The 19,012-nt window shown below is 52.4% G+C and overlaps 1 protein-coding gene across 4 annotated transcripts in view; it reads right to left on the bottom strand.

Annotated features, from left to right (window-relative positions):
* btk (Bruton agammaglobulinemia tyrosine kinase) overlaps nucleotides 1–19,012 on the bottom strand; it is a 216,173-nt gene that overhangs the window by 37,916 nt on the left and 159,245 nt on the right. For all 4 annotated transcript variants that reach the window (XM_038775528.1, XM_038775531.1, XM_038775530.1 and 1 more), the window contains exon 13: nucleotides 17,920–17,994. In XM_038775528.1, coding sequence (XP_038631456.1) covers nucleotides 17,920–17,994 — 75 coding nt within the window. The remainder of the gene's footprint in view (nucleotides 1–17,919; nucleotides 17,995–19,012) is intronic.

The following is a 19,012-nucleotide window of genomic DNA, read 5'->3' as shown; positions in this document are numbered from 1 at the left end:
GGAAGCAGTTCATAGAAGGTTCACTTAACTGATTCCTAGGATGAAGAAGTTATCTGCAGAGGAAATGTTGAACTGGCTGAGTCTGTTTACGCTGGAGTTTCGGAGACTGAGAGGTGATCTTACTGAAATGGATAAGATCCTGAGAGGGCTGTGGTGAACGTATTGCTACTACAATTCACCACTGTATTGTATTGTATTATGTTGATGCCCTTCTGGGCTCCACCTGTGGCTCCGCCCCCTCAGGAGAGGTATATAGATCTGCAGCCTGTAGGCGGCACTCAGTACAGAGCAGTCGCAGGCAGGCACAGATCTAGCTTATTAAAACCACTGTTCACTTCTACTAATCGTCTCGTGTGAATTGACGGTCGCATCAAGGACTTAACAGAGTTGATGCTGAAAGGATGTCTCCTCTTGTGAGAGAAACTAGAATTAGGTGATACAGGGCGTGATTCAGCAATGCAGTTGCACCCGGTGCGGTTCCTGGTGCAATGAGGGAATCGAGCGCGAGGCCCAAATCGGGCTTCACGCCAAACTTGAAACCTCGCACAAGTCACCCGACTCACTCTACCCGGCACGATCTGGATATTTAAAATGAGCCACCCCAGACGCTGGATTCATCCAATGCCCAGACCTCACTGGCCACGCATGGGAGACCACGCCAGAATGTTGTTTACTGCTGGTCCAAATAAATGTAGAGACCTCCGGCAGGTTGGGGACAGGGAAGGGTGGCACACTGGCACTCCCCCTGGCACTTGGGAACAAAGATAAGCACAGCACAGGAACAGGCTATGTTCTAAGGCTCATCGGCCCCCCAAGTCAGCGCCGACCACACTGTCCGTCTAACCTAAAACCTTCCACATTTCCGAGGTCCGTATCCCTCTATTCCCATCCTATTCATGTATCTGTCAAGACATCCCTTAAATGTCACTATCGTCCCTGCTTCCAACACCTCCCCGACAGTGAGTTCCAGGCCCCCACTACTCTCTGTGTAAACAACTTGTCTCGCACATCTCCTCTAAACTTTGCCCTTCGCATCTATGCCCCCTAGTAATTGACCCTTCCACCCTGGGAAAAAGCTTCTGACTGCCCACTCTGTCCATAATCTCCGCCCCTCATAATTTAGTAGACTTCTATCAGGTCACCCCTCAACCTCCGTCGTTCCACTGAGAACAAACCGTGTTTATCCAACCTCTCCCCTTACCAAGCAACATCCTGGTAAACCTCCTCTGTACATCAAAGCCTCCACATCTTTCTGGTAGTGTGGCAAACAGAACTGAACACTCTGGGGGGGGATTCTCCGATCCCCCGCTGGGTCGGAGTATCGCCAGGGGGGCAGCATGAATCCCGCACCCGCCGTCCACCGAATTCTCCAGCACCGGAGATTCGGCGGGAGCAGGAATTGCACCACGCCGGTCGGCGGCCACTTGCAGCGCCCCCCCCCCCCGGCGATTCTCCAACCCATGATGGGCCGAAGTCCCGCTGGTTCTTTGCCAGTCCCGCCAGCGTAGATCAGACTAGGTCCCTTAGCGGCGGAACCTGGCGGCGTGGGCGGGCTCCAGTCCTGGAGGGGGGTGCGGGGCGATCTGGCCCCGGGGTGTGCCCCCACGGTAGCCTAGCCTGCGATCGGGGCCCACCGATCCGCGGGCGGGCCAGTGCCGTGGGGACACTCTTTTCCTCCGCGATGGCCGACGCGTGGGTGAACCCCCCCGTGCATGCGCGAGGATGCGTCAGCAGCTGCTGACGCTCCCGCGCACATGCGGACTCGCGCCGGCCGGCGGAGTTCCTTTGGCTCCGGCTGGCATGGCGCCAAAGGCCTTCCACGCCAGCCGGCGGGGCGCAAACCACTCCGGCGCCGGCCTAGCCCCTGAAGGTGCAGACGCTGGAGTGTTTCATGCCACTTCATCTCACTGGGACCCCCCTGCCCCGCCGGATACGGGAGAATGCCGCCCTATATTCCAAGTGTGGCTGAACTGAGGTTTTCTAAAGCTGCAACATAACTTGCCAAGTTTTACACTTAATTCCCCCGCCGATGAAGGCAAGCATGACGTATGCCTTGTTTAATACCTTCTCCACTTGAGTTGCCACTTTCAGTAACCTGTGGACCTGTACACCCAGATCCCTCTGCCTGTCAATACTCTTAAGGGTTCTGCCCTCTATTCTCTATTTCCCACCTGTATTAGGGGCTGTTTAGCACAGGGCTAAATCGCTGGCTTTTAAAGCAGACCAAGGCAGGCCAGCAGCACGGTTCGATTCCCGTATCAGCCTCCCCAAACAGGTGCTGGAATGTGGCGACTAGGGGCTTTTCACAGTAACTTCATTTGAAGCCTACTTGTGAGAATAAGCGATTTTCATTTCATTTCATTTATTAGACCTTCCAGGGTGCCAAGCTGACAATGCAAGGGTGCTCAGGTACCAGCTTGGCACTGCCAAGGGTTGGGTACAAGGGGGACTTGCCAGGTAGAAGGGGTGGTGAGGGGGAAGGGGTCAAAAGAGCAGGGGGGCTGAAAGGTGGGGGGGGGGGGGGGCGGAAGAGATCAGGGTAGCCTTCCAAATGGCGGCCCGATCTACGAAGAGCCTTTCCTCCTGGTGGGATCAGCTCGCCAGCAGGAAATCCTTTTGAGCGCAGCCTCAGTGGAGAGAATCTCCCCAAGACAAAACAAAACCAACAGTGCCATTAGATAGCAAGGTGTTTCTCGGTGCTGCAGCCACTGAAAATCACCCAGCTAAATGCGGTGTTCAGCGGACTTTAACTTGAGTCCACTGAATCATGCCCACAGTTTAAAAATAAGGGCTCTCCTATTTAGGGCAGAGATTTTTAAAATTACTTATTGCAGATTCACGTATCTTTGAAACTCTGTTCTCCAGAGAGCGGTGGTGCAAGATCAATTATTTTTTTTATTGCAGAAGTATGTAGATTATTTTCTTAAATATTTATTATTTTTTTAAAATATAAATTTAGAGTACCCAATTCTTTTTCCCAATTAAGGAGCAATTTAGCATCGCCAATTGACCTACCCTGAGTGTGTTCGGTGTTCGATGGAACCCACAGAACTGCTTGGGACTTGTCCAAACCAGCATCTTTATTAATACACATGTGGTAAGGTAATGATCAGATTCACAGCAAATTACCATGGAGTTTCTTTATACTCCCCTGGAACTACCCCTATGTTCGCCGATTCCCATGTACGTCTTACAACCTTCTGAGGATCACCGGACCTGCCATGGCTTATATTGGAGTGCCTTGACACGCGACCACTGTCTCGAGACCGCATGGTGGATCTGTACTGCCACCTTCGGGTTGGAGGTCTCACCACCAACTATATACATTATTGTTTACAGGCCTGCACCATGCCTTGCATATCTTTGTGGGTTGTGGGGGTGAGACCGATGCAGAAGTGTATAGATTCTTATCTAACAAGTGAGTCAAAGGTTATTGAAGGTGGGTGAATGTAGAATTGAGACCATAGCAGACCTAAATGAATGGTAGAACAGGGCTGAAGGGCCTAATCTATATGTTCATATGTTCCCAAATTAACTGAAGGAGGTTAATGAATTGGATGTTATGTAATTGTCGAGGAATATAACATGCTGTCAAAACATTTACCAGACACCGAACTAGATGTGATGAATGGGTAATGTGCCTTTAAGATCATGCATGTAATGTCCCTTTTAGACCGGGTTTGGAACCCCGTGGGACTCCGCCTCTGACTCCACCTCCCAGGGGCCGGTTATAAGGTGGCGTCCTGTGGGCGGCGCTCAGTGAGCACCCATCTCCCCGGCTGGCAAAGTTCTCTGTTTATTAAAGCCTTTGTTTTACGAGTACACTCTCTCGTGTCATAATTGAGGGTATATCAATTTAATAAACAGATTACGATAGGATGGATAGCGGTCTTAAGCCAGAAAAGCTCGACCTGGATGCACGTACGCCGGACGTTAAAGACATTTTTGAACACTGGCTTCGGTGTTTTGAGGCCTACCTGGACTCCTCGGCAGACCCCGTCGCCGAGCCTCGCAAGCTGCGCCTACTCTACGCCCGGGTGAGCCGCAGAATCTCCGGCCTGTTTGAGAAGGCGGCCGACTACAGCGCGGTGATCGAGATTCTGAGGAAGCGTTTCGTAAAACCCATCAATGAGGTACATGCAAGGCATCTGCTCTCTACCCGCCGGCAGCGCTCAGGGGAAACGCTGGCAGAGTACCTGGAAAAGCTCACCATGCTCGCTAGAAACTGTAATCATCAAGATGTGACTGCGGAGGTCCACATGAACACATCCGAGACACCTATGTGTCTGGAATCCGATCGACCTATATTAGACAGCGACTCCTGGAAAACGGGGCGAAAGATCAGCACGAAATGGGAACGCTCGCCACCTCTCTGGAGGTGGCCTACCAGAACCTCGGCATGTATCCCGCGGACCCTGCGAGCCCCTCTCGGCCTTCCCCAGACTCGGCCACGCCAGGGGCCTGCGCCGCGCGGCGAGACGGCCAGACCGGGGGCACACCATGATTTTTCTGTGGGCAGGGCCAGCAACCACGACAGCACTGCCCAGCCCGTTCCGCGGCCTGTAGCAACTCCGAAAAGAAGGGGCATTTCGCGAGGGTCTGCCTGACCAGGCCTAAGGCCCAGAAACAAAAAGCCCAACAGCCCCGCAAATGGGCTGCGTACAGGCCGGACACGCCCCTTTCTGACGCGTCATTGGCCTCGTGCGAGTCATGGGGGCTGCCATCTTGGCATTGGCCATCTTCTAAACCTGACACATGCGACCGACGGGGTTGGCCATTTTGTGACTCCGGCTCGGCAGAAGACTCAGACTACCCACAGCTGGAAGCAATGACCCTTGACCAGTCGCGGCCAAAGCACCTGCGGAGCTCCATGATGCTCGTCCAGGTCAACGGGCGCGACACCCTGCCTTTTCAACTCTGGGAGCACAGAGAGTTTCGTGCACCCAGAAATGGTAAGGCGCACCTATCCCGCATCCCAAACCATAGCCCTCGCCTCTGGGTCCCATTCGGTCCAAATCAAGGGGTACTGCATTGTGAATCTCGCGATCCAGGGCACCGATTACGCCCGTTTTATGCTGTACATCCTCCCTCACCTCTGCACCCCCCTACTGCTCGGCCTGGATGTCCAATGTAGCCACCGAAGCCAGACCCTGAAGTTCAGCGGACCCTTGCCCCCCCTCACGGTATGCAGCCTCGCAACACTGAAAGTTGCACCACCCTCACCATTCGCGAACCTCACCCCCGACTGTAAGCCCGTCGTCACCAGGAGCCGGCGGTACAGTGCCCAAGATATAACGTTCATCAAGTCAGAGGTCCAGTGTTTACTGAAAGATGGGGTCATCGAGGCTAGCAACAGCCCCTGGAGGGCACAAGTGGTGGTAGTCCGGTCCGGGGAAAAGAAATGAATGGTCGTGGATTATAGCCAGACCATAAACCGCTTCACGCAGCATGATGCGTACCCCCTTCCTCGCATAGCAGAAATGGTAAATCAGATCGCCCAATACTGGGTATTCTCCATGGTCAACCTGAAATCTGCCTACCACCAACTCCCTATCCGCCCGGAAGACCGCCACTATACTGCTTTTGAAGCAGCCGGCCGGCTTTTCCACTTCCTTAGGGTCCCAATCGGCGTTACTAATGGGGTCTCCATCTTCCAGAGAGCGATGGACCAAATGGTGGACCAGTACGGGCTGCGGGCTACTTACCCGTACTTGGACAATGTCACCATCTGCGGCCATGATCAGCAGGACCATGACGCGAACCTTGAAAAGTTTCTCCAGACCGCCCGGGCCCTCAACCTGACCTACAACAAAGAAAAATGCGTTTTCCACACAACCCGACTAGCCATCCTAGGGCCCAACCTCGACTGCATGTGCCCCCTCAAGGAACTCCCCCTGCCCCATAGCCTCAAGGCCCTTAAACGGTGCTTGGGGCTTTTCTCCTATTATGCACAGTGGGTCCCCAAATACGCAGATAAAGCCCGCACACTCATAAAGACCACGATTTTTCCCCTCACGGCTGAGGCCCGGTCGGCCTTCAGCCGCATCAAGGCCGACATCATCAAGGCCGCTATGCACGCGGTGGACGAAACCATCCCTTTTCAGGTCGAACGCATTGCGCCAGACGTCGCCCTGGCTGCTACCCTCAACCAGGCATGCAGGCCAGTCGCACTATTTTTCCAAACCCTCAACGCCTCCGAGATCCAGCACTCTGAAGTCGAGAATGAGGCGCAACTATTGTGGAGGCCGTGCGGCACGGGAGGCACTACCTAGCCGGTAGGAGGTTCACCCTCGTCACTGACCAACGGTAGGTCGCCTTCATGTTCGATAACGCGCAGCGAGGCATGATCAAAAATGACAAGATCTTGAGGTGGAGAATCGAGCTCTCCACCTACACATATGATATTAAGTATCGTCCAGGGGAGCTCAACCTGTCCCGCGGCACGTGCGGCAACACGCAGGAGGATCACCTGCGGGCTATCCACAATGACCTCTGTCACCTGGGGGTCACCCGGCTCGCCCATTTTCTTAAGTCCCGCAACCTACCCTGCTCCACCGAGGAGGTCAGGGCCATGACCAGGGCTTGCCAAATCTGCTCGGAGTGCAAACCGCACTTCTACCGACCAGGCAAGGCTCGCCTGGTAAAGACCTCTGGGCCCTTTGAGCGACAAAGCATGGACTTCAAAGGGCCCCTCCCGTCCACCAACCGCAATACCTATTTTTTAACCGTCATTGACGAGTTCTCCCGCTTCCCATTCGCTGTCCCCTGCCCCGACATGACCTCGGCCATGGTTATAAAGGCACTGCACAGCATCTTCACCCTGTTCGGTTTCCCCGCTTATATCCACAGCGACCGGGGTACATCGTTCATGAGCGATGAACTGCGTCAGTACCTGCTCAGCAAGGGCATCGCCTTGAGCAGAACGACCAGCTACAACCCGCGGGGAAACGGGCAGGTGGAAAGGGAGAACGCGACAGTTTGGAAGGCTGTCCCTTCTGACCCTACGGTCGAGAAGTCTCCCAACCATCCGCTGGCTGGAGGTCCTACCTGATGCACTCCATTCCATCAGGTCACTCGTCTGCACGGCCACGAACCAGACCCCTCCAGATCGCTTGTTTGCCTTCCCCAGGAAGTCCACCTTCGGGGTCTCGCTTCCACCTTGGCTGACGACTCCGAGACCTGTCCTTCTCCGGAGGCACATGAGGAGCCATAAGACGGACCCTCTGGTCGAGAGGGTCCAGCTGCTACATGCAAACCCGCAGTACGCCAGTCGCACACTCGGATGGACGGCAAGGTACGGTTTCCCTGCGTGATCTGGCACCCACTGGTTCCCCTACTGATGCTACCCCCCTCGCCAATGTTCTCCCTTGCACCCCACACCGCCTGTCGCAACCAACCGCACCCCCCCTCGCACCTCCTCATCCTTCCTCCACGCTGGCGATGTCACCGCCACCCCCAGCTACCCTCCCTACTCCCCAACTCCCTACCCCGCACCGCACAAAAGCTCCAACCACCGTGCTCCCAGATGTACCCTAATCGAAGACGTCCGTGTCCGCCGCTGATGTGACCATCAATTTACTCGAGACACGATAGAAAGTAAACTGTGGTTTTAATAGACTTACAACTGAGCCTGCCTGTGACCAGAAGAACTGAGGGCAGACTCACAAGGCTGCATCACTTTATACTTCCGGTAGTGGGAAGGGTCATGGGCTGAGCCATGGGCGGAGCCGAGGGTGGAGCCCTGTACAAGCTCCTCATCTACCCCTGTGGGGAGAGCCGCGCAATGGCTCACAGACAGAGCCCACAAGGACACAATGCTATGTAATGTGAACGCAATACTATACAGTGTGAATTACATGATGTACATTCACCAGAGCCGCACCACCGCTCGAGCCGACAAGGTCGACAAGATCGATTTGGCCTCCAAAGAGAATGGACATGTAATCCCACTTCACCCCCAACGGACTCTGTGTTTTTCTTAAACAGGGGGTGAATGTGATGAATGGGTAATGTGCCTTTAAGATCATGCATGTAATGTCCCTTTAAGACCGGGTTTGGAACCCCGTGGTACTCTGCTTCCAGCTCCACCTCCCAGGGGCCGGATATAAGGTGACGTCCTGCGGGCGGCGCTCAGTGAGCACTCATCTCCCAGGCTGGCGAAGTTCTCTGTTTATTAAAGCCTTTGTTTTATGAGTACACTCTCTCGTGTCATAATTGAGGGTATATCACTAGAACTGTATCTTGAAATGACCAGGGCTTCAAAAACTGTGAGGCATCGGCACTCCCTAGTGCTCTATGCTATAAGATCTCAGCCCTTCCCATGGTGTCTGCACTGTAGAGCTCGGCCCTTCTATTGTTTCCTGAGCTGTGAGGCTTCAGTTCTTCTCTTGGGTCCTGAATTGTGTGGCCTCAGCCCTCCCCCAGTCTCCTGCACTGAGGCCTCAGTCCTTCCCCTATGTCCTGAACTATAAGGTCTCAGCCCTCCCCCTGTGTCCTGCACTGTGAAGCCTCGGCCTTGTCTCTGGTGTCTGCACTGTGAGGCCTCAGCCATTCCTCTGTGTACTGTACTGTGAGGCCTTGGTCATTCCTCTGTGTACTTCACTGTGAGGCCTCGGCCTTGTCTCTGGTGTCTGCACTGTGAGGCCTCAGCCATTCCTCTGTGTACTGCACTGTGAGGCCTTGGTCATTCCTCTGTGTCCTGCATTGTGTCACCTTTCCCTGGAATATTTTAGCTAAGCCTAAAGCCTTTCTTTCTGCTGTGAGCACTGGTTAGAGATTATTCATGCACGAGAAACCTGATCCTCACATTTTATAATTTCCACATAATCAATTGTAGTAGGGCTGACCAGTGCAGGTCAGAAGCAGGAGCTGTGGTTAATTTTGTTCCTCATTCCCAAGGGCATTGAGCCGAATTAGAGAACCTGACCCATTGCTACTAGCTATGACAGCTAACACAGCACAGGAAACCAAATCACTCGGGTCACACAAGAGGGGGAGGCCATTTGATCTCTGGCCTGTGCTGCAGTAAGCTCAATCTGTGTTGCAGCAGTTCAAAATGAACCATGCTCTTCCACTAACTGGACCATCACAGTCCTCAGCCTGTACTGGTCCATGTCTTAGAGTCCCATAATGTAGGTCGACATTCCAGCGCAGGACTGAGGGTTGTTATACTGTTGGAGGAGTTGTCTTCTCGATCTAAGGATGGGTGTAATTTGAAGAAAAGATGGGGAGATCTCCATGGTGTCTGAGCCTTCAAGCAATGTCACCGTAAGCAGATTATCTGCTCATTATCACACTGCCCTTGTGGGATCTTGCAGTGTGAAAACTGGCTGCTGTGTTTCTCACAATAGAACAGTGACCACACTTCACAAGTACTTCATTGGCTGTGAAGGATTTTGGGAGATCCTGGGGTCTTCAAAGGTGCTATATAAATGTAAATCTTTCTTTCCTGGCTCACTCCAGAATTGACTGGGGACAGACTGTGGATCTGCTTGTATGATAATGTTTGTGGTTTCTTGACGAAGTTGGTGATGGTTTAAACATGAAGCTGTTTATCATCACAATATTGCAGCTCTCTGCAAGCTGTTCTCACACCTCCTTTCTCGTGGCAACCGAGGAGAGAGGAGGTGTGCAAAACCTGTGATACATGCACCTCAAAAAGGAGCTAGACAGAATGACAAAATTAAAAGTAATCAGAAAGGTAGAAGAAGCTACCGATTGGGTAAATTCCATGTGCAAAGAAAAAGAATGCCAATATTCTCATATGTATGGATCCCAAAGATCTTAGCAAGAATATCAAAAGAGAACATTACCAAATACCAAAGCGTGAGGAAATCACATAGCTGGTGCACAATTCTTTATGAAACTTCTGAAGGTGTCCGGCAGCTAAAGCTAAAGAAACAAAGTACTAAGTACTGCACTTCTAATGTGCCATTTGGACAGTATTGTTTTCTGAGAATGCCGTGTGGCATAATTTCAGCATCAGAAACTTTTCACCATGCCATGGAGCACATAATCGAAGGCATCGAAGGTGTACCTGTGTACATGGAGGATATCATTATTTGGGGCTCAACCATAGAAGAGCACAATACGAGGTTGCTTAAAGTTCTAACGAGCATCCCCACGCAGCAGCCGGCTTTTGATAACGCCGATTACAAACAGCCGCAAACATGTTTTTTAAAAAAAAATTTGGCCGCATTGCGCATGCACTCACGATGATCGCTCGCGCATGCGCATTCGGCGAACATGTTAAAAAAATTCGCCCGCATTGCGCATGCGCGCACGATATTCGGCGTGCATGCGCAAATAATCGGGCACGCATGTGCATTGCGGCTGCTAATTTTTTTAACAGTTGCAGCTTTTTGTTTTACAAGTTCTGTAGTGGTTTTTATTCATTTACTTTATTCATTTAATTTTTATTTTTTGCATTTATTTTATTCATTTTTTTTACAAGTTCGGGCGGAGGGGGGTTTTATTCTTTTTTTTCCTTTATTTTATTCGTTTTATATTTTTTTTACAAGTTCGGGTGGAGTGGGGGTTTATGTGATAAAATTTTACAGGAAAAAAATTCAGAACTTTGGACAAATGGAGACTCCATACTTTCCGACACCTTCACCTTCATCCAACAGGTTCCATTGGAGGAGCGTGTACGAGGGCCGAAGGGACCCAAAACTATTTCCTCCATTTTTGTCAGCAGCAGACAAGGTAAGAGAAAATCGTGGGTCACGCAGGTCGGCTGGCATGGGTCGCGAAGGTTGATCGGCTTGGGTCACGAAGGTTGGCCAGTTGGTAAAAATGGGTCCCCGGGAAAAAAGTTTGAAGAACCTTGATATCAGTGAAATTTAGAATCTGGTGACTAGAGTCTGTCTAACAAGCTAGGGAGAGAAGTTGCTTGTTCATGTTCATGTTCATACTGTTATTCATCTGTTGTTTTGTGTATATTTGACCCACAGTTAATGTTCCTAAATCGTTTATAGCTTTAGCTGCAAGTGTTCTTGTAATAAGTCAGGCCATCCGACAAGAACATTAGAAGTGGACTGTCATATGAGGAGAGACTAAGTCGGTTAGGATTATATTCATTGGAGTTTAGAGAGGCTATCACATAGAACCTTATGAAATTCTAATAGAGTTAGACAGGCTAGATTCAGAAAGATTGTTCCTGATGGTGGGGACTCCAGAACCAGGGGTCATAGTTTGAGGATACATCCTTTTAGGACTGAGCTGAGGAGAAATTTCTTCATCCAGAGAGTGGTGAATCTGTGGAATTCACTGCCACAGAAAGTAGTCGAGGCCAAACTGTTGTGTAATTTCAAGAAGGAATTAGATAGAGCTCTTGGGGCTAAAGAGATCAAGGGATATGGGGGGGGGGGGGGGGGGGGAAGCGGGATCAGGGTATTGAACTTGATGATCAGCCATGATCATAATGAATGGTAGAGCAGGCTCGAAGGGCCAAATGGCAGCCTCTTATTTCTATTTTCTATGTTTCAAAGTTAACTTATATAAGGCCGAATGGGATTTTGTTATGATTGCAGGAAATTCCTTGGAGAGTAGATAATTTGAGACATTAAGTGGAAGTTCCCCACCATTATCAAAAGACACTTGACCTGGATTCTTCTGCCCCACCCGCTGCAAGATCGCCAAGGACGGGACGCGGAACATGCAAACGTTCACTGGCATCACACAGGAATTTCCGGTCGGCAGGTGGCTGAATCCCCCCCCCTTAGGGAACCCAAAAAGGATTCTCCCCAAAGGGAACAAAGTACCCTTGTGAGCATGTTTAGCCGCATGTTTCCCCCGTTCGCAGGGCCAAGAAACACATGGCTATTCAACGCGACTCGCCATAGAACATTACAGCACAGTACAGGCCCTTCGGCCCTCGATGCTGCATAGAACATTACAGCACAGTACAGGCCCTTCGGCCCTCGATGCTGCATAGAACATTACAGCGCAGTACAGGCCCTTCGGCCCTCGATGCTGCATACAACATTACAGTGCAGTACAGGCCCTTCGGCCCCCGATGCTGCATAGAACATTACAGCGCAGTACAGGCCCTTCGACCCTCGATGTTGCATAGAACATTACAGTGCAGTACAGGCCCTTCGGCCCTCGATGTTGCATAGAACATTACAGCGCAGTACAGGCCCTTCGGCCCTCGGTGTTGCATAGAACATTACAGTGCAGTACAGGCCCTTCGGCCCCCGATGCTGCATAGAACATTACTGCACAGTACAGGCCCTTCGGCCCTCGATGCTGCATAGAACATTACAGCGCAGTACAGGCCCTTCGGCCCTCGATGTTGTGCCATCCTGTGAAACCCCTCTAAAGTCCCTCTACACTATAGAACATAGAACATTATATGAACAATAGCCTGGATGGGGAACGCACAGCCGGGTTCGCACATAGTGCCGTTTTGTACAGTGGGGTGCTCTACTCACCGATGTAGCGGGAGATTGGTGTCACGATCTCCGAGGCCCCCCCCCCCCCAAGACGATCCCCGTCCTTCCGCCCCCCAAGCCCGAACGCACTACGGCAGTGCCAACCTGGTTCCCTGGCAGTGTCCAATCCAGCTGGCAGTGTCAGTATGCCCAGGTGGCACCAGCTCACTGAGGAAGCTGGGAGACCCCCACGAGTGCCGTTCCGTCTGGTCCCCGTTTGTGGAGACCAGTGCTGAACGGCGCTCGCCAGAGGTCTCCGAAGCAAAGGGGATGAATACCAAAGCCTCAGGTACCTCAGGAATCTGCACATTAGAGTGAGATTTACAGCCTCGCTCTAACACACAGATTTGCCAGGAAGTGGTCCTGCTCACAACGGGGTTCATATTGCAACGTCCCATGAGATAGCGTTGGTTCTCACGAGGTATAGCAAGCCGGGTAGATACCGGGAGTGGGGTGACCCGGCTCTCACCGGCCACGCTGCGCCGTGGCAAGCTGCATTTCCGTGGCCGCCTTTGGTCACTTTTTTGGGCCCTGGGGAGTATCTCTCTGGTTTAGCCCACACTTAGAATTTTTTTCAGCGTGGGGACCAGAACTCAGCGATTGCGTCACCATTTTGATGGGGTGATCCACTTTCTAAGTTAGCTTGTGGGTCCACTACACCCGCACCCATGGGCAATGTCACCCCCCACACACATTGGCATTACCCCACACCCCCCCAAGTGAGGGTATCCTGCTATCGGGTCACTTGGGGCCCCCCTCTTCATGTCACCCCACATCCCCTTACAGGCCCCCCTCCAGGACCCCAACTGTCACCCTTCCCAACCGTACCTGCCCTGCAACCCCCCCAACCTTCAATTCACCTCCTCCACCCTCCTTTCATGGGCATGGCCCCTCTCGAACCTGACCCTTAGCCGTGCAGCCTCTGCACCCGGGCACCCTAGCACTGCCACCCTGACATGCTGACAATGGGCCTGCCAGCTTGGCAGAGCCAGGGTGGCAGTGCCAAGATGCTAACCGGGCAGCGCCAAGGTGCCTGCATTCCACCTTGCACTATCCCTGGCCTCTCCGGGGCCTCCAATGGCTTGGGAGAACCACTGGGTGCCGTTCCACCTGGTCCACATTTGTGTGAACGAGTACTGAACGGCTCCCGGTTGCGGCCTCACTGGGGAGACTGGTAGATCCGGTGGCCTTGACATCTATCATTATGAAGCGCTTCGAGAGGTTGGTCATGAGACACATCCACTCCATACTCCCAGAATGCCTTGATCCACTGCAATTCGCATACCACCACAATCGGTCCACAGCAGACGCCATCTCCCTGGCCCTACACCCATCCCTGGAGCATCTCAACAACAAGGACTCCTACGTCAGACTCCTATTCATTGACTACAGCTCCGCCTTGAACACCATCATCCCAGCCAAGCTCATATCAAAGCTCCAAAACCTAGGACTTGGCTCCTCCCTCTGCAACTGGATCCTTGCCCTCCTCACCCGTGGATCACAATCACGAAGGATAAACAACACCTCCTCCACAATAGTCCTCAATACTGGAGCCCTGCAAGGTTGCATACTTAGCCCTCTACTATACAGCACGGGAGCACGGTAGCATGGTGGTTAGCATAAATGCTTCACAGCTCCAGGGTCCCAGGTTCGATTCCCGGCTGGGTCACTGTCTGTGCGGAGTCTGCACGTCCTCCCCGTGTGTGCGTGGGTTTCCTCCGGGTGCTCCGGTTTCCTCCCACAGTCCAAAGATGTGCGGGTTAGGTGGATTGGCCATGCTAAATTGCCCGTAGTGTCCTAAAAAGTAAGGTTAAGGGGGGGGGTTTATTAGGTTACGGGTATTGGGTGGATACTTGGGTTTGAGTAGGGTGATCATGGCTCGGCACAACATCGAGGGCCGAAGGGCCTGTTCTGTGCTGTACTGTTCTATGTTCTATGTTCTATACTCTATACACACACAACTGTGTGGCAAAATTTGGCTCCAACCCCATCTGCAAGTTTTCTGATGACACAACCGTAGTGGGTCGGATCTTAAACAACAATGTGTCAGAATACGGGAGGGAGATAGAGAACCTAGTGGAGTGGTGTAATGACAACAATCTCTCGCTCAACATCAGCAAAACTACAGAACTGGTCATTGACTTCGGGAAGCAAAGTATCGTACACACCCCTGTCTGCATCAACGGTACCGAGGTGGAGATAGTTAGCAGTTTCAAATTCCTAACAGCAACAATCTGTTCTGGTCCACCCACATCGACGCTACCACCAAGAAAGCACAACAGCGTCTATACTTCCTCAGGAAACTAAGGAAATTTGGATGTCCACATTGACTCTTACCAATTTTTACAGGTGCACCATAGAAAGCATCCTATCTGGCTGCATCCAACTGCTCAGCCCAGACAGTAAGAAACTACAGAGAGTCGTGAACACAGCCCAGTCCATCACGCGAACCTGCCTCTCATCCATTGACTCTGTCTACACCTCCCCCTGCCTTGGGAAATTGGGCAGCATAAGCAAAGACCCCTTTCACTCAGGTTATTCTCTCTTGAACCTCTTCCATTGGGCAGGAGATACAAAATCTCGAGCGCAACATAGCCGGTAGATTGTGCCCATTGTGTTTGACATAGGTAGGCAGGTCAGGGGATCTGAGTGGGATAAAGATTATGTAATTAATCGAAGGAGCCAGGTCTGTTGCAGGAAGTTTAGCTTCTAGTTTTGCTGGGAGCTTTGAGCTGAATAGCAGCTTTTGCCAAAGACTTTCAAGTCAAGCAATAGTCTGACACAGACACAAGGATCTGCAGGCAGTTTCCTGAAAGGATCTCACTCTCTCTTCAAGCAGTATTTCCAAGAAATTTCTATTTAAGTGTTCAACAAGTAGCCCTGGGTGGATTCTCCATCAGGCCGCCTCATCAATGATTATATTGTCCTGAGCACGGCGGCCTTAGCGTACATATTGTGCGGCCTCCTGTGGCTGCCCAAGCCCCATGCCCTGCCCATGCTGGAACTCTTCCACATCCTCCTTGTTGGACGAGGCCTGTCGTTCATCCTCCTATTCCAACATGTCACCACTCCGCTGTGAGATGTTGTGGAGGCCACAGCAATCTACCACAACGTGGGAGACCCTCCTAGGGCTGTATTGGTGGGCCTATCCAGGCACTTGAACTGCATCTTCAGCACCCCGATGCATCGCTTGATGACGCTCTAGGTTGCTGCTTCGTTATAGGGGTTCTCTGTGTTGGTCTGAGTCTTCTGGATGGGCGTCATCAGCCACGACTGTAGCGGATAACCCCTGTCACCCAGGAGCCAGCCCCTAACCCAGTTGAGCATCTCAAAGGTGTCGCAACCATCTAGTGTGCCAGGGTGAAGGCATCGTGCACGCTGCCAGGGTATCGGGCACAACATCTCTGATGTGCAGCTGGTGGTCATGCACCAACTGCACATTTAAGGAGTGGATCCCTTCCAGGTTGTGAAGGGCGTCCCCTCATGTTGCAATGACGTGGGGAGACATACATCCTATTGATCTCCTGCTGGATCTGGGGCATCCCAGCGATGGCGGTGTATCCTGCTGCCCGGGCATCCTGGTGGGCTCAGTCCATATTCAGGTGGATGTATTGTGCCGCCTGGGCCTCCTTCCAAAATGTTTCTTAGTGCAGTAGCGAGCGGAAACTGCTGCGAGCTTTCCGGCGCTTGGCCTGGCGAGGCCTTCATCACAATACAACGTTAATTGGTCCACTTAATAAGGGCTCACGGGCTTCACGCTCGCCAGCCAACTTGCCGGGACTGCGCTCGCCAGCCCCCTGCTCACAAGGTAGAGCAGCAACTAAACAGCACCAATACAGCCAACCCGACTCAGTGCGCACCTATGGCGCCGAGATGGCCAACCCCACCATTTGGAGGCGCAGACCTGGGGAGGCTCTTAGATGGGGTTGAGGCCAGGAGGCTGTCCTGTTCCCCCGAGGGTCCCGGAGGGTGAGTCACGGGCAGTCTGTGCCACCTGGGATGAAGTTACAGTGGCTGTCAGCCTGGGAAGCATGACGAGGAGAACCGGTACTGGCGTAAGAAGGTCAATGACCTACACCGGGCTGCACGGGTGAGTTGGCACCACCCCCACCCACTCCCCAATGAGCCTGTACCTGGCACCACCCCCACCCAGCACCATGCCATGCCCTGGCCCGCCTAAGCTGCCCCCTCCCCAAGATATTCTCCCCCTCACCCCAACCATGATCCCCCCCCCCCCCCCCCCCCCCAGCCCCCAGCCCCCAGCCCCCACCCGCGGCGAACCACATGTGCGGCTAACATGTCCTCTTTATGTCTCCACAGGAAAGCTGTCCCACAATCATCGGGAGAGGGCCCAGGCTGGCCATAGGTTGCCAGGCATTAGAGTCCTCACCAACTTTGAGTCACCTACAGGCCCTGGATGTTATGGGGGGTGGCAGAGGAAAGAGTGGTCACCAACCCGGTAGTCAGCACACGCCGCAGAGGTGAGGATATCAAACTCCATTATCTGCAGGGGGGTGAAGCACAGACAGGTTAGCATGGTCAGTACTCCCATGCTCAGCCTGGTCCAACGGGCTGCACGGTGTCCCCAGCTTGCACTGCAGACCCTACCGCTGCTTATCTTCCTGCCCCAGAATGCAAATATACAAATAACTAAAAGTAGCAATGTAGGTTAATGAGGCCATAGAAAAACAAACCAATCACTAATATTTATTTCAAAGGGTTAAATTTGAAAGGTAGAGACGTTATGTGAAACTTGTATTGAACCTTGTTTAAACCAGACTCGGAATAATGCATAAAATTCTGCCCGCTACGTTATACAAAGAAAACACTGGAAAGGTTGCAAGAAATATTTATAACAATGATGCCACAACTACAAGATTATACTAGCAGGAGAGGATGAACAGGCCGGGTCTCCTATCTGTTGAAAAGAGAAGGTCGAGGGGTAATCTAACAGAGGTGCAGGGTATTTAAGATTATGAAAAGTCTAGGTGGAGTGGGTAAAGACAGACTGCGGGTTTCCCGACGGCATGGGCTGGCCACAATGGGAACCCCATTGGTTGACTGCAGAAACGGAGGGCTCCGCTGCTGGTGGGGATGCGCTCCAAACGGCGCTGGCAGATGGAGAATCCTGCCCAGAAAGTTTCCTCTCGTGGGGCAGATAGTCACCGAGAAATCCAGTCGGGAACGCATAAGAAACGCCTTCACCCGGAGAGTGGTGGGAATGTGGAACTCACTACTGTAGAGAGTGGGTGAGGTGACGATTTTTGACGGAGCCAAGGAGAATCTAGATAAATGGATGAGGGAGAAGTAACTATGGGCTTATGCAGGCAGAGTTAGATGAGGAGGAGGCTCGGGTGGAGTACAACCGAGCCATAGACGAGTTGAATTGAATAGTCTGTTTCTGTGCTGCATATTCTTTCCAATTCTATGCAATATGATAAACAAATCCTAACCATGCCCAAATTATGCAATAACCAAATCCTACCGTAACCAAATCCAGCCGTCAATGGGGCTTTCTTGCTCTGCTGTGACACCGCGTGCCGTAACCTGGTAACAAGCCCTACAATGGATGAATAAAGACATCTGTTAATAAAGTATAGGGCGATACACTGGCAGCTCAATTGGAAATTGACTTGGGGATCGTGATGCACAATTGCCCCTTGCCCACTAATTGCTATTAATGATCTCAGTGTGCAGCCAGTGCTAACAACACTGTTCATTGGCCGAACACGTCAACGAGCAGGTCAACGTCATGAGTGCCTGGTACCGGTTAAAGCCAGCCCACACTGCTTAAATCAAGGCCGCTCCTCTAAAACAGAGAGTGGGTTGTGGCTGGAGTAGCTATTGGAAGTTGGGGTCAAAGAGAATCTGCCCTGGGAAGGAGTGAGGGAAGGTACAACAGGAGAAAGAGCAGGCTCCAAGGTTTTCTAATACTGAACCGGAGAGCCTGGCGAAGATGTGGAAATGAGGAGTGACATATTGCATTCAAAGGGGAAAAGAGGTCCTCCAGAGACACAATTTCTGCACCTGTCAGTGGCAGGAATCATAGCAGGCCGCTGCACTTCATTTGGTGGGAGGCAAAGATCTGGGGCTGGATTCTCCATTTCAGCGGTTAAGTGCCGGCTCGAACGGAGAATTCGCTAACGTTTTACAAAGAAAGAATCGGCGCCGAACCCTCACCGATTCTGGGACTGGTGAGGAGCCTGCAGCGGTGCCGGGCGAAACCCCCAGCTCCTGCGGTGAAAACGACCGGAGAATGGCCGGGTCCCTGTCTGTGCATGCACACGGCGCCGACCAGCAGTGGTCACACCCTACAACATGGTGCTGGCCGTGTGTGGACCCGACCTGCCAAATGCGACCCCACCGCCCATCCCCCACCAGCCCTTGTGGAAGCCCCCCCCCCCGGCCGGTGGCACGGATCCCGGCTGAGTGTGGCGGTGCTGGACACAGTTCACAACCGCCACGCCAGGTTCCCGACCGCAGAGACCACATATGTCCCACGTGGTCGGGAACTCGGCCCACAGGGGCGGAGCATCATGGGAAGGCCTGCCGATGTTTCGCAACGATGTTGCAATGGA

Source organism: Scyliorhinus canicula, chromosome 17 (genome assembly GCF_902713615.1).
Source record: "Scyliorhinus canicula chromosome 17, sScyCan1.1, whole genome shotgun sequence".
In the NCBI taxonomy this organism is placed as follows: Eukaryota; Metazoa; Chordata; class Chondrichthyes; order Carcharhiniformes; family Scyliorhinidae; genus Scyliorhinus; species Scyliorhinus canicula.
Note: the sequence above shows the minus strand (reverse complement) of the source record. Positions and strands in the feature narration are given on the sequence as shown.